This window comes from Rhynchophorus ferrugineus, unplaced genomic scaffold (assembly GCF_030347505.1).
Source record: "Rhynchophorus ferrugineus isolate W39M unplaced genomic scaffold, kcgeb_rfMv2 rfM3, whole genome shotgun sequence".
In the NCBI taxonomy this organism is placed as follows: domain Eukaryota; kingdom Metazoa; phylum Arthropoda; class Insecta; order Coleoptera; family Curculionidae; genus Rhynchophorus; species Rhynchophorus ferrugineus.
In genome coordinates this window covers 55,643,233-55,659,318 of record NW_027472582.1, presented here as the reverse complement: position 1 = coordinate 55,659,318, position 16,086 = coordinate 55,643,233, and the positions used below count along the sequence as shown (strand labels likewise).

General features: G+C 29.4%; 1 protein-coding gene across 1 annotated transcript; it reads left to right on the top strand.

Moving 5' to 3' along the window:
* The first annotated feature begins 2,741 nt into the window (after nt 1-2,741).
* Nucleotides 2,742-15,382, top strand: LOC143194128 (uncharacterized). The gene is made up of 6 exons (XM_076400709.1): nt 2,742-2,875; nt 10,038-10,264; nt 10,882-10,988; nt 11,058-11,224; nt 13,027-13,191; nt 13,249-15,382. Exons 1-6 carry the CDS (start codon nt 2,783-2,785, stop codon nt 15,277-15,279), a joined length of 2,790 nt encoding a protein of 929 aa, XP_076256824.1. The 5' UTR covers nt 2,742-2,782; the 3' UTR covers nt 15,280-15,382.
* Nucleotides 15,383-16,086: the final 704 nt, after the last annotated feature.

Genomic DNA, 16,086 nt, shown 5'->3' with positions numbered 1-16,086 from the left:
GTCAGAATAGGTTTATGTGATTGAAGATCCATAATATCATAGTAAATAAAAGGGAGTAGCGAGAGTATTTACATACAATAACTCATTTGGACTTAAAAAATGCATTTAAAAATATTTTGTTCTCAATACTTCAATTTCGACAAGTTCTTTTTATGCAAACCTTGTATATCGATTTTATTTATCAATATAATTCATCAAAAAAATGTTTAAGACCCATATAAAACACAAATAAGCCTTAAATATGTTTAAAAATAGCACTAAATCCTATTACATAACAATTCGATTTGGGTTTTACTTTGGGATTATTGTACTGAAATATCGTACTTTTTAGTTTTAAAAAAGTTATAACGGGAATATTAAAAGATTTAAAAACAATGAAGGTATTCTAAAACAGGATATTAAATTACATTCTAATCTGAGGTAAATTATCATGATTCCTAAATCCTAATTTAAAAATTAACTTTCCATTTATCAGTTTCCTTGTAAAACTTTCTTTATTTCAATTTTTACGTAATAAAATTTTAACACTTTTCTGAAAATTGATGTATTAAAGTAGTCAAAGATGCTAATATTATAAGATAATACCGTAAAACCCTGAAAACGGTTATTTAGTAATAAAAAACTGCTAACTATTTGACTTAATAAGTATTTTTTTATAATATAACAAATTATCAAATTCTAATTAATATTATATATTACGATAAGCTTTCTAAGCAATCCGTTTAAATATTTAGGTACTAATAAAAGTCATATGCCATCTGTTGCATATGCATCAGTTTTATGTAAGTAGTTAAATACAAATTTTTAAGTATAATATAAGTGTAGTATATGTATTACATTTTTTTTAATAAATACAGTATTTTGAACAGACACTTCATTATTTCATTAACATTAGCAACAATAATACATGTACTATAGGTTTCAGTTATATTGTATTATTTTTAGCACAATTCTTTCCACAAAAATCTACAAAACCGTTAAGAGTGTTACGCTCTATTACTTTCAGTTCAAATATTTGTTATATATTTAATGAGTTTTCGATATTATGTACTTTCTTAAACAGATTTTTTCGTTTTCTTAAAAACCATAAATATTTCAGTTTAATTATGTACCGTGTCATCATGATCAATCCATGAGCATGAGCTGGCATTCAGGGAGAGTGTCTACTTCCCAATCAATACGTTGCTGTTAATCCATTAATCAACCCTACATTGACCAAACAAGACCTACATTGTTCCAAATCTCGCCGTTCAAACCTCCAACAATGTTATTGTTGTAATTGTTAATTTATTTACCTTTCGCCAGACATGTTTAAACCATTACAATCAATGTCTCTGGGCGTGGTCCTCAACTGTGCACTGACTGTCGCAACATTTGTAAAATTTAACATCGCATTTGAAAGACTTAAAGCCTACAGATGTCTGTAATAATGTCCAAGTCTCGAAGCAATACGAACTATATAGTGTAATAAAGATAATTCAAAAATCTTCATATTGAATATCATATCTATTTTTAACTTCTTTTCATACAATTTCGTTTATTACCATGTTGAAAATCAATATCGGGACGACATCTTAGGCGAAGACCAAATATTGAATCACAAATAGGTTCGATGAATCATTTCTTTTTGCAAGCAGCTAATAAAATCAAAAGAAGCGTGAAGAATTTTAGTAATTTTTAGGGGAATATGTTCCGAAGCTTCCCAGAGTTGCCTAAAGCTTTCGAAACTGAAATCAATAAATTTACAGTCGCAATTCAGTTGAAATCCTGCCTGCACTTCTCAGTTTGCTTCCTCACGAGCTCTTTGAAGACCCATATATATCTTTCGTAAATACTTCCAATAAGTCCTTAAAAATATTAATTCAGTTAACTGGATATATGTTATAAATAATAACGCAGTTTAAAATTTAAATACACACTTCTAAGAGTGAAGAATATTGAAGTCGAATCTGAAAAGGATATGTCGGAAAGAATAATTAATACAACTAATTAATGTAGTCTTTTTCGCGAGCTTTTTCAATTCTATACTAGAGGTGGTTCATAATAAATGGCTAAGAATGATAATAAATTACCCATAAATTATATCATTCGTATTAAAAATACCAAAGTCTAATAATATGAAAAAAAAATGAGTATTAGTTCTTCTTCATAGTAGCTTGTCATCACTGGATCGCTATCCAGTATTCTTATGTTAAATCAGCAATAATCTATGCCTCAGAAGCTCTCAAATGCATATATAATATATGTGTGACCTATAAGGTGCATTAAAAAATCATATATAAATAATTGCGATTGTCAATTAAAATACGAACAATCATTATCATGAAGCTTTACTTCGTAATATTCAAAAAACAATAACTTAACAAATACAATATATAAAATAACTATATGGTCCACAACATGTTAACATCAAAGAAACCAAAGAAGTGTAGAGAATTTAATTGTAATAATTATAGGATATATAAAAGAACAATTTGTATTAAAAGAAAAATTGATAAACCATCGTTTTTACGAATCCATCACATTCAATAGCTCCATTCAATAGCTCCATTCAATAACCATAAATTAATATATCATTCACGATTAGATAAACAAGACGAAAACAATGAATAAAATTAAGTTTCACCAAAAACAATTTCTATCGGCCGAAACAATAAAACATAATCGAGAAAATTTTTTGTTACATAAACCCTCATCATCCGCATCATCTCGATCAGTTTGATATTTGAAAGATGTTATCATTTTTTTTGGCCGATGCGGATTTATAGGGGGGCACATATAAATGATAATCCACATCTCGTTTAGAGAGTACAGTTCAATTCGCGACGCGTTCTTCGCTGGTCTCTTACACTTTGGTACAAAGATGAAAGTTTTGGTAAGTCACCCGTTCTTCTTACGATTCCTTTTCTCAAGGTTATTATTTATTATCTCATATAATAGTTCAGTTTAGTATATAGAGCAGTATTTAGTGCCTTCATTACTTATATTTTAATTGCGATACATATTTTAAACCATTTTAAAAGACGATTCTCAAACAAAGATTAATCTACTTAAATCCATAAACGTTTTATTATATGATTAAATATGTCTATTGTTATTCTTATTTATTTTAGATACAATAATAATATTCCCATAACATAAAAATTATTCCTAATTCATAATTATTTACACTAATTAAAACTTAAAACATTCAATCAAGTATATCTTGTCATGTAATACTACTTTATTTGCCGCTTTTATTGTTATTTTATTATTTATATCGTTAACACAATATGATTTTTATGGTTAATAAAATGTTAATATAAATAAAATTAATATCCTACACTTATAATATTTCATTATCATTTTAAGAACTAAAAGTATCACTATAATCCAATTTTGTATAAAATCATTGATCAGAATTTTAACGAAAACATAGCAATATCCATTAAAATTTTTCAAATTATAATGTTACATCATACCTATATACAACTTCTTAAAGAGGTGGCCAATCTCTTCAGCTTGGTAGAGCTAAATTTAGTCACTGACATAACAAGTCGGGACAATTACCTATGATATATTAAGCAGTTTGCATCAAGCCAAAAATAATGATTTGCAATAATTAAAAATCGTTGACAGGGTAACAGTGATTTGGTATAAACCAGTCAGCAATAATTACCTTTTTAATTATATATAGGTAACGGAATTGATATTTAAGTCAACATTCTTTAGTAGACCTTACTAGATTAATAAACTCTAAGAAAATCTATTTTAATTCTAAACGGTGATGTAAGTTCAATTTTCTCATTATACCATGTGAATTTCCTACACTACTCTGCTCTAGACACATTTATGTCCATAAAACTTTTTAGACATTGAATCACATGGACATTCATATGGTTAACAGAGGTCTTTCATATTTCCATGTTCTCTATTCAATATTATCAATAATCAGATAATTATCAGCATTTTTTATAATCCAGTTAGATATAATATATCATTTAAATAATATGTTTAAAAATCATTAGCTTATTTTTTATCAAAAAATCTATGGTTTTTCCTATTAGTCACAACATAAATAATTAAACTTTTAATTAAGTATCTTTGAAATGTGTACGACGAAATCAATGACAAAGCAATTTTGAGCATTAGTTCTTCGTGTGACTCCACCAATCCTATATTCTAATGGGAATTGACGACATTGTTGAGCTCTCCGAGAAATTCTTAGAATAAAATATGAATAAAAATTCCATGTATGTTGATTTAGCCGCAATTAGTGTTACGTCGCAAAACGTACATGTACAAATCGATTACCCAACGAATGTCCTTTGGCTGTATCATCCTCCGCCGTAAACCCTGTTTCGTAAAGAAAAGAAAGTCCGGTCGGTGGATTTTAATTTCAAATCGTCCCGAGATGGTTAAATACCAAGAACGCCTACAGGTTACGTCAGCCTGAGGTTGTGTCGGGCCTGCTGCAGCATCGGCACGCTAAATAATTTAGCTGAGGCGTTACGAAAAGTCGTCCCCCATACACGCAGATTGCGTTTTACGTAACGCCACTTCTCCCGGCAGATGGAAAGGTCAAACGTTGCCGAAAAATCGATCAATCGATCGAAAGAACGATTATATTGGAGCAAGCGATGGCCGGTGACATTTCGAACTGTATTAGATCATCTAGGGCAGGTGCATTCACTAACATTTAAACATCTTCAAAGCCAGTAGGTTATCTGAGCGGAATATTGATTGAACGGTTCCGAAATAATCACATTGTTTTTATTTTTGGCACAAAATACACATTTAAAGGTGAAATAAGAAATCAAATCGTTCTTTGTACGTATATAAAAGTTAATCAAAATCATTATTTGATTATGGAAATTCGATTGGAACTATCTAAAATTGTTTTAATTGTTTCGGCCATCGAAGGAAATTTCATAAGTTAAGAATTGGTATCGTAGACTTTTCCATAGGTTCTTAGACTTGAATGTTTGGCCGTAACCCTTTCAACACATCCCCAATCATAGCCATATGTCAATACGAAATACATTTTTTAAGCTGATATACTGAATTTTCGTTTTCATAAACTGTTTTAACTACAATAATAGTCATCAACAAGTTCTTAGACCTAAATGTTTGACCACACTCTCTTGATACATCCTCAATCGTGAAAATAGATCAAGATGAATATATACTTTTTATTACATGTTGTCATTGTCCATCACTATGTTGTTTCCTGCTGGTAAAGAAGACACACATCAATATTACCTCATTGTTTTTGTACTATTTTATTTATATAACAACAAAATCTTGTAGGTTTCAGTTTATTTGTATCTTGGCTAAACTTAATTACCAAATAGATTTAATGTAGCAGTAAATAAACATAATGATTTTCGAAAAATCAAAGATTAACTTGACAAAATTAATTAAACAAGTTGTAAAAATATTATTCAACAAAACAACTTTCAATAATTCAGTAAAGTTAAGATACAACATACATTTTCTATAGGAATATGTAATAAGCTTAATGCTTTCAGGGTAATAAATATTCAAACTAAAAAAAATTATAATTTCTTATAAATTTAACATAAATAATAGTCAAACCAATTATTAAATACAATTCAACTATATGTAATTATCGTTTAACCTACTAATCTACTAGTCCAATATCAGGTTCCTGCAGTTGACCAAGAAATGATGCAAACACATTTCATAATATTAAATTACTTGAATGATTCTAAAATCCGAATCAAACTGAGATTAATGGGATGTAGCTGATATTAAGTTGATAATATTAATTATTGAAAAATAATTAAATAAATGAAACTAAATATACTTAACTATATACGTGAGTGATTTTCACGCATTATTAATCAATCTCGAGTTTTAATTTCATTCATTATTATTAGATTGTAATTATCATCCAATACAAATTTGACCTCAACATTTAAATCGTATGTAAAAGATAGAAAATATATTAATGAAACTTAACGGAATTAAAAGGAAGTCTAGTGAACTTAAATAGTTCTTAGACTTTTATCATTTTAATTTTAAATAAAATTAATTTTTATTGATAAAATAACATCTCTATCGATCATTCAAGCTCATTGATTTAATGAATACATTTAAATATATTGTAACATATTATAATATCCCATAGTAAATACTTTTTTTAATCTATGAAAAAATATCACTTATTGTATTTAATTAAAAATATTTGTAAAGAAAACATATTCATTCTATTTTAATTGATAACTTTTTATAGATAACAGACATTTTACCAAACACAAATTGTCTTTTAACCGTGTTAGGATTTATGTACCTAGGTCTTCATTTTTTAAAAAACGTTGTTATATTTTAGCCATTTTTAATATCTCATTAATGTTTTTTAAGAAATTTAATTTGATAGTTTATAATTGCTTAGTTTATAATATATTTAAAATCATGATACAATTACAAGTATGATATCAACCAACATCAATTATATTGAGGCTTGAAAAGTCACACAATCTAAGGTATATAGTTATATAGGATTGTGAAATAATATTCTTAAAAAATGGTATGACACATACCAAGTGACATCGGTCCAAACAATAATCAGATGGGGCAATATCTAGAGATTACAGCGGGTGGGGTAGAACTGAATCATTTATACTTATCCATTTACCAATTAAAGTCAACAGTTCAAGATATTTTTCTTTAATTTGGGAAGGCTTTTTTTTTACACAATTAACACAATTAACTACAAGAATAGCCAATAAAGATCTGATTAAAAGCTCAACAAAGCAGTCTTGTTATTTCAATATAATGCTACACAATAATATGTTACAGGTTGTGATAAATGGTGTAATGTTTGATATGTATGTAGAGAAACTATACTATATATATGTAGTAGAAATGAGATGTAGAGAAACAATACATAAATACTTTCAAATAATATATCATTAAAAGTTCAAGATATATAATTAAAACTACTAGGTGTTCTACATCATATGTTATATTATCTAAAATCGCTAGGGATTTTCCGTAGAAATCTTATAGAAAGTAAGGTTATATAACCAGCGATCTAAATCAGAACGAAAACACAATTCAAACAATGATAATCAACGACGAACAGAGTGATTAGAAGCAGACAAAAATAATCGGGTCTGTCGCTGCTATCTCGCACCTTTCATACATAACAAACCGGTCAATGAACAGGCTCTGCTTCTGAATAAATTTCGAAAGTCGATAGCGATCCATTCATCACTCCACCTTTCTTCGCATTATAATTTTAAATGAGACCATAACATCCGCGAACAGTCAAGATCAAAATGAGATGGTCTTATCGCGAATCCTCGCTCGTGATGTAATTGAAGAGATTTTTTTGCTGCAAGTGCTTCTTCATTTTCGTTCTATTTACCAAGGCCGCTAAATAACATTCCTTTACTGCCATTACGAAAAGGTCAACCATGAGCGCTACTGACCTATGAGGTGGCTTATTCATCCAGATACGGATGCGAAATAAAGAAAGACCTACCCACGCGAAAGGAATTTAAACACATTTGATTCATTTAGATGTAAAAATGTATTATCCTACTAGACTTTTTGGTATCTCTTGAAAACATGTTAAAACATTAGTCAACTCATGTAAAAACTTATGTAAAGGGGTATTCTAGTCTAGGGGCATGGATTTTAGGTATTTTTTAAAGTGAAATAAAAAAAGAACAAACAATATTTCTACTATCCATGTTTTTACTAGATATTTATTAATGTTTGAAGAGAACATACAAAAAATAAAAATTCAAAAACTTACAGGCTGATGAAGTACCTTCGTACACACTATTGCATCCTTCCTAATAGTCTGAAAACCAAAAAAAAAAGAATCTCAATCTATAGCAGTGCTTCCTTCGTAGAAAGGTAAAACAAAATTTGTTATTAAATTAAAATCCAAATTTAGTAGTTATAGCTTTACTTTGATACGATAGAAGAATGTACAGAAAAGGCTCCCACCAAATTTCAGATAAATACTTACTGAACTAATGTAAGTAAATTCGAGAAAACACGTTTAAAGTTTCGGGTAAAATAACACGTAGCCTTACAATAAGCCTAAGCCTTACAATGGTACTTTATACTTACATTTTTTCGGTTCAAACGATTCTGACCTCCTTTGAAGAATAAGAAACTCGTATTTCTGAGCTCTCAACCCGGGTATTGTCACGTTTAACGGCAAACGCATAGGGTTCTGGACTATTTGTTATTCCTATAAGGGTAATCGATTTTTAGGATGGAAATGAATTCTTCGTTAAAAATTCAAACTGCTATAAAAGAAGCAATTTCATTCGTGTGAGTTCCAACATAAATATATTTAGGTGTAGAAATCAATATCAATGAATTCATATTCATTATTATTTTGTATTTCTAAACCTAAACATCAAGTCAGTTAATATCTTCGAAAATAATTTTAAATGTTTAAAAAAATTATACTTAAATCTCTTTAAGGGCATTTCTTGGACATTCAATTGATTTTTCCGAAATTCTTAACCCCTTAACACCAGAAATGTATTTTATATTTTAATTAATTACTTAACCTCTTGGCTTATTTCTATCTCTCTATAAATATCTATGCACTTCTGCATATTTTTTCACTCCTGCAAGACGCCTGCATCGAAAGTATTTTCGAAAACTTTGATATCAAAAAATGCACATAACAGAAGAGAACAAATGCGCATATCTAAGCTGTACGGCAGATATATCAAAATCTCATGATATATAGATTCTTTGAATACTTAATTAAACTGTTTTATCTATTCGACATGTGAGCTATTCGGGCAAGGTATTAGTTCATAGCAATTCCCGATTATGTCTCAATACCACGACGTTACATGATATTTTACGACGGTATACAATAACAATTCATACACAAAATCAATATTTACCAATACAGCAACTAATTTTGTACATCGACTACGAAATTCGTTCTTGTCTAAACAACTGCAACGACTGGAATCAGCAAAACCATTGAAAATAGTACTCCCCATTATATTGATCAATGCACACTCAATTTCTATTCATTTTAGAAATAATTCGGAAATGAAAACTCGTTAAATGTTCCAAGTATCGAGCATCTGGTATCTTCAGGTGAATGGTTCTAAACTGTTTTATGGTCGATCTTTAATTCCATACCAAAATTGCAAAGTCAAAAATATCGATCTATATGAATTTTATCATGTTATCAGTTAATCAAAATTTCTAACATTGGTGCTTACTTCACCATAAACAGTACACAACTTTCAATGAGTTGCATTACATTTTTTCTTTTCTAAGTAAAAAAAGGTAAAACATGATAACAACAGCCTTCTGACATCTGATATTGTGCTTTGAAAATTGAAATATATGTTGACTGAGCAAACGAATGATACTATATGTATGTCTAAAATGTTCTATGGACTTTTACCTTTCAAACGCGGTATCGTCTATGTTCATTGTATATGTATTACTTAAGATATACTTAAAGCAATCTATAAGAAAACAAGCAAAAACATCCACCCTATACATTTTTAATATAATAAAAAAGTTGTTTCACTTTAATTCAAAGTCTACTGTATTTTTGGAAAGTTACTAAGTGTTATTATATTATAATGCTTCCTATTAAATATAACGTATGATAAAGCACAGCACCAAATAAATGTAGTTTAGACAAACAAATTCCGTTCGTAATATCTCAATTATCGGCTGTAAATCGAAATAAAAGTTTATAAAAAAAGCCCGTATACAAAATTAAAAATTTATATTTTTCTTAAACAAATTGCTCACATGTTAAAATACTCTCGCATGGCAACATTAATTTATTACAATCCCGAAATATAAAAGGTATCATCTTTATAAGTGTAACATTTTTTAGTTATGTTTAATATAAATACTTGGCTTCCTAAACAATTATAAATAATATTTATAGGCATTAATAGCATTTTTATACCAAAGATAGGATATAAAATCAATGAAATTAATAAAAAGTGAAATGATAAACATAAACAAACTTTTTTTTCATAAACAAAATATATTTAATCGTCGTTTTTTTCTAGATTATTTTTGCCGTTGCCCTAAGCGTGTGCCTGGCACAAAGACGCCCAAGCCAACCGAGTCAATACCAAGACTCCCAATCAGCTGAAACCGCAGCTCAAGATTACCAAGCCCCAGAACAACAATACCAATCTGGTGACGCCCGTCCCCGATCAAGGGAACTCACTACTCCGATTCCCATCATCAGATACGACAAAGAACAGGGCAATGATGGATCATACAAAGCCGCGTAAGTGGTACTTTAAGTTCGATCCGAATCGTACGCGTACGCATTCTCCATTATAATTTTTGGTTGCATAAGATGCTCTATTTAATACCCTAAAGGAAAATGTTCTGTTTCTGTGTACAAAAGTACGTAACAAATTTTCAGATCTATTTTAAATGTCACGGTTAATATATGAATGTTATTAGGTAAGACCATTAACCAAAAACACTTGTTAACGGTGCTTCTAAAATTAATCATCCTTGATGTTTATCACTTTCCCTATTTCTAAACTTAAATATCTGGGTTTTGTTTATTTGCATTTGTATCTTAATTTGTCGATTATCTTTATTGTAACAAATCTTAAGCTCAAGTCACTAATTTATTTTTCTTTAATGTAATCTGAAATAGTTCTTCAAGACGAAATTAGATGACAAGGAAAATATTTTTTTCTAAACCAAATACTTTGTACTCTGTCTTATATTTCATATTCTTCAATTTTTATAAAATGTATATATTAATATTATTTTATTTGAAAAATAAATATAAATATATATAGAATATATATATGAAATAAAATAAATAGTCGTTTCAGTGCCTCTTTTTCTATGTATTTACTTCACATCGTTTAAATATTATTTTAGATGGGAAACTGGTAACAATATCCTCGCCCAAGAAGAAGGTTTCTTGAAGGAACTTGGACCTGATCCCGATGAAGAAGGAGGTGTTCTTGCTGCTCAAGTCCAACAAGGTAAATTTCGTAAATCCCAACGGGCATCGCCTGATTAATTATTGTTTATTAATCATATGTTCCCCTTAGGTTCTTACTCGTACACAGCCCCAGACGGACAAATCATCACCGTCAACTACATTGCTGACGAGAAAGGTTTCCATCCTTCCGGAGACCATCTACCAACTCCACCACCAGTCAGTCCGGAGGTCCAAAAAGGTTTAGATCTTATTTACGCCGGTATTAGAGCTCAACAGGTATGTGTAAAGAACAAAATCACGACAATAATATATATGGACTATAAATAAATCAAAAGCTAGTTTTATGTCCATATATATTTAAAAAGATAAGCAAACCAATAAGTTTTAAAGTATAACAGGTCAATATATTAAGTATGGTATATCGTAGTTCGCGGTTGTTTACTAACTGAAACAAATTATAATCAAAAGTGACTACGACTGGTAAATATAACGATTTATAATGCTCGTTTCTTCTTTGATATGTTAATCGTTAAATTCATTAAATGTATTTTAATACTTCTTCCTGTTAGATCTCATAGCATCGTTTTTCTTTCCAAGTCACGCCCTAAAATCTCGTTGGGAGCCTCTCCATACACCTAACTGATGCTTAATTCTATTGTAAATTATTTTGCAAATTAACTTCTTTCTTTATCCAATAATTCCCTCATACGCTATCATTACTTCCTATGCCGAAACTGCGATTTCTCAATGAGTGAATCACCTTTAACAATGTTCTTTTTGGCTGAAGTAGAGAAGTTTATTATATTATATGTTATTATGTTTATTGTGTTATTATTTATGTTAAAACAGACACTTATACCAGAACTGATATAACGAAGATATATTTAACATCAGTAAATAACTTTAAAACTAATTCGGTTTGCCGCTTATTTTATTTCAGAATCAATGTGTTTTGTTATTGATTCATAAGTTCGTGCTCATTCATTGTAGTAGCATTTTGTATTGTTCTCTGTTACTAGTAGATCATAATCAGACCCACTAAACCCAAGAGATTGTCGACTTTACTATCTGTAACGACTTAAGCTATTATTAGCACCGCACGGTTAGTAACCCGCGTTTAAATAAACAAGAAGCGCGCACAAATAAAAAGAAACAAAAACATGTGAACTAACAAATAACTCATAAAATATGAGGTTCGATAAATAATTTGTCTCGTTTTGTGGATTTCAAATTTACTTTATTAGGTAAGTACATAGATGATGTACATTATTTAATTGTATATATTTGTACAAAGTGTAACTGGCATGTGGAATAGATTTATAAATAACATTACACCAATACACAAAATAATGAAAACAAATTCAATAATACTTCGGAAACTATGAAAATACGCATTGTAAAAATCACAAAATATCAATTAAGACACATTCGTCAAATCACAATAAAAAATCACCATCAAAACAACTACAAGCTATCTAAGACACTAACACACACAAAAAAAACTACCTGACGTAAATTTGACCTATCATTGTATATAATATACACCAATATTTAATATAAAACATACCTACTCCTACATTTATTTAGACAACATAATTAAACATCGAAAAGAACAAACATGTTTCATAGTTTATAGAAAAATAAGATGTTATAACAATGTATAAAATGTAGATATTACATAGAAGTTGCGTGCGTACATATTTAATCAGTCATTATATATATTATGCTGAAATTTGATATATATGCATATACAATTAACTGATTCCATACATGGTCAGATTTTTAATCACAAAATATAACATACACTAACATGTGCATATTAAAACAATAATTAAAATACATTAGTTGTTTAATGTTTCAATTTCTACTAACTTCACTCCAAACACATAACACATTTTTCCAGTTATTATACATTTAATGGCATGAGGCTTCATTAATATCAACATAAATATACGCAAAATAACAGAATATTTCATTCAAATTTCGCTGATCCATCATAAATATATTTTGCGTATATTTATAAGTCATAACATATATATTATTATTAACAAGGTATATTGAGGAGATCATTCTTCTAGCTGTATAAGAACGGGGAGGTGCCAAATAAACCAAGGGTGAATATATATCGAGGAAAAACAAAAGCTAGTGGCATAAATGCTGCAAATTTAATTGACTTTAATATTGGATTGATAAAAGGTCAGATTAGCGCTAAAGCCACCGACACTCAAATCGGCCTACAGTCGGTACGTATAAAAAAATATACAAGGTAATATTCTTCATGTCTCATATCTCCGTTTTAGATACTACAGAATCCCAGTCCTGGGAAAAGCGAAGTGATCGATCCGAATCAGCTTACACAAAACAACGTCAGAACAGCCGCTAAAGTTACCAAAAAAGCTGATAACAACGATGCGGACGTTGTTCTTATTAATTATAAAGGAACTCAAAAGTCTCCGTTATTTGAGAGCAGTACTGAAAGAAAGTTGGTACCTTCGTTGAGTATCGTCAGAGAAGATTCAGCAAATATAAATACCGGGTCACGAAGCAACAGTAACGCTCATATCGGAAGTGATGGAAGTGCGAAAAGAGAAACTATCCGACGTCAACCACAAATATATTTTCATTCCACTTACAACACAGTAAACAGGAATAGAAATGCACCTTCAAATAACATACAAAAGCAGGAAATAAACAATCAACATGAAATTGTTGCTGCAAATAACAAGTTTTCACTAGAGGAGGTCGATAAATCAACCAACAGTAACGTTGATGTAAAAACAGCATCTCAAAATGATAAACAAAACATTAATGGTCTCAGTACTAATTCTTTATCTTCCGCAACATCGACTTCATCCCAAATTCCTGGAGTGAATCATGAAAATACCGGGGCATTATTTTCACCATCAATATCATATAGTCAAAATCCCCAACTTAACAAAAACATAGCTATTAAAGATGACAAAACATCTTTTAAATCACAAACAGATTCAATAAACACACAAAAAGAAAAGGCTTTAGATAATTCTAGACATGTGTCCACTCAATTTTCGGATCAAAAAATTCAAAATCAATTTAAAACAAAAATCATTAATGCAAATGGAGAGACACCAACCGCTGACTTAAAGAATTCTTTCAATAGTAATCTAAATATTAATAATCAATTTGAATCAGAAATAACAAATCAAAATAATGACCGAATTTCCAACCCATTGCATGCAACAACCGCTGACTTAAAGAATTCTTTCAATAGTAATCTAAATATTAATAATCAATTTGAATCAGAAATAACAAATCAAAATAATGACCGAATTTCCAACCCATTGCATGCAACAACCGCTGACTTAAAGAATTCTTTCAATAATAATCTAAATATTAATAATCAATTTGAATCAGAAATAACAAATCAAAATAATGACCGAATTTCCAACCCATTGCATGCAACAATAAATACTAATAAACCAACATCATTCGAAAAGACCTCAAGCAACACAAAATCAGCACTAACATCCAACACTAATAACTCAAATCTTTTATTTTCAACGCAAACTGTCTTTCGTCCACCGCCATTTAATCAAGACCAAGTAGCTAAAACGTCAATTAGCAGTAATACACAAATTAACAACACATCATCTGTTCCTAATTTCTTGTTATCACTCACTCCACCAAGCGAAGAAATCTCCCAAACTAACAACTACAACAGAAATAATCCGCCTGAATCTAATGCCAATGAACAAGCTCCAACAAAAAATACAAATGCATCACCAGTCCCTGATTTCTTATTAACACTCATACCACCATCTAAACAAAACGCTCCAACAAATAATCCCAACGGAAACAATCAATTAAAGTCAAATGAAAATGACTTTTTATCATCACTCAAAGCTCCAACCCAACAGAACATCGCAAGAAGTATTACTAACCAAAACAACCAGTTCAAATCAAATGAAAATGACTTTTTATCATCTCTGCAACCACCAACTCAACGCAATAATGCAATAAGTGTTACTAACCAAAATAGCCAATTAAAATCAAATGAAAATGATTTTTTATCATCTCTCAAGCCACCGACAAAACAAAACTCCAGAAACAATAACCAAGTCAGTCAATCAGTCAAATTAAGTGGCGATACACAGGATCTACTTAAGCTTTTAAACATCAATTTAGAAGATATGATTAACGCACAAAACAAATTATGCTCTTTAGTTGAATCTGCATCAGATAGTGTTTATGAAAAATGTTCCAGCATTGTTGGAGACGTGGAAGAGTTTTGTAAAAACAGCAAACGGAGTAGTTCAGCTGTCTTCGATATTATAAAACATAGATTTAACTAGTTTATTATGTATAATAGTATATTTAAAATGAATGTTATTATCATGTCAATTACAAATAGTGTGATATCTACACAATCAGTACAATAATAATTATTTTGAACAATATTTACTTCAACTGTTGCTTTATATTTAAAGCTAAAATATTTCTATACCTCTTAATCAGTATTAACTAATTTATTGTGAATTTATTTATAAATAAAATATTATGAATAACTATGGACTATATTTATTGTGATGTAAAATCAACCTAGAGCTAACCAAAGGTAAGATTTTAAACTGTTTGCCTTCATAAATATAAATTTGAAAATCTCTAAAAATGTCTTTTAAATTTGCAGGAAGCCGCTGAAAGAGAAGCAAGAGAAAATCCTCAAGGCAAGAAACCACAAGAAGAGGATTACAACGGAAGATACAAGCAATAAATTATATAAGTCAAGTTTTATATCAGTTTAAAGACTTTTTGTGATTAATTATAACGTTTAAAATTACTACGAATATATCGAGGTTCATATTAGTTTTGCTACATATTGTTTAAATGTATTAAAGTATTTTTAATATGCAAAACCTATAAGAACACTCGGTATCTTTATAGACTGAATATAACAAAATAAAAAGAATATGATCTACAAAAAATTTATAAAATAATGCCACCATATAGTGATTTATATTCTTTTTCAGTAATAATAATAAACAGTGAAATATTAACTGTGTTTTTCTTCAGTGCATGACCAAATATACACTAACAGCCAAATATACTTAAATTAAAGACAAAGACATCATCTAAAAGATAAATATAAACGTATTAAACTT

What these genes read in the sequence shown, in the direction of transcription:
- LOC143194128 (XM_076400709.1), top strand. Translation starts at nt 2,783, where the DNA reads ATGATAATCCACATCTCGTTTAGAGAGTACAGTTCAATTCGCGACGCG. An exon ending in GATGGATCATACAAAGCCGC is followed by an intron (nt 10,265 to 10,881) that starts GTAAGTGGTACT and finishes ATATTATTTTAG; the next exon opens with ATGGGAAACTGGTAACAATA. An exon ending in CCGGTATTAGAGCTCAACAG is followed by an intron (nt 11,225 to 13,026) that starts GTATGTGTAAAG and finishes TCATTCTTCTAG; the next exon opens with CTGTATAAGAACGGGGAGGT.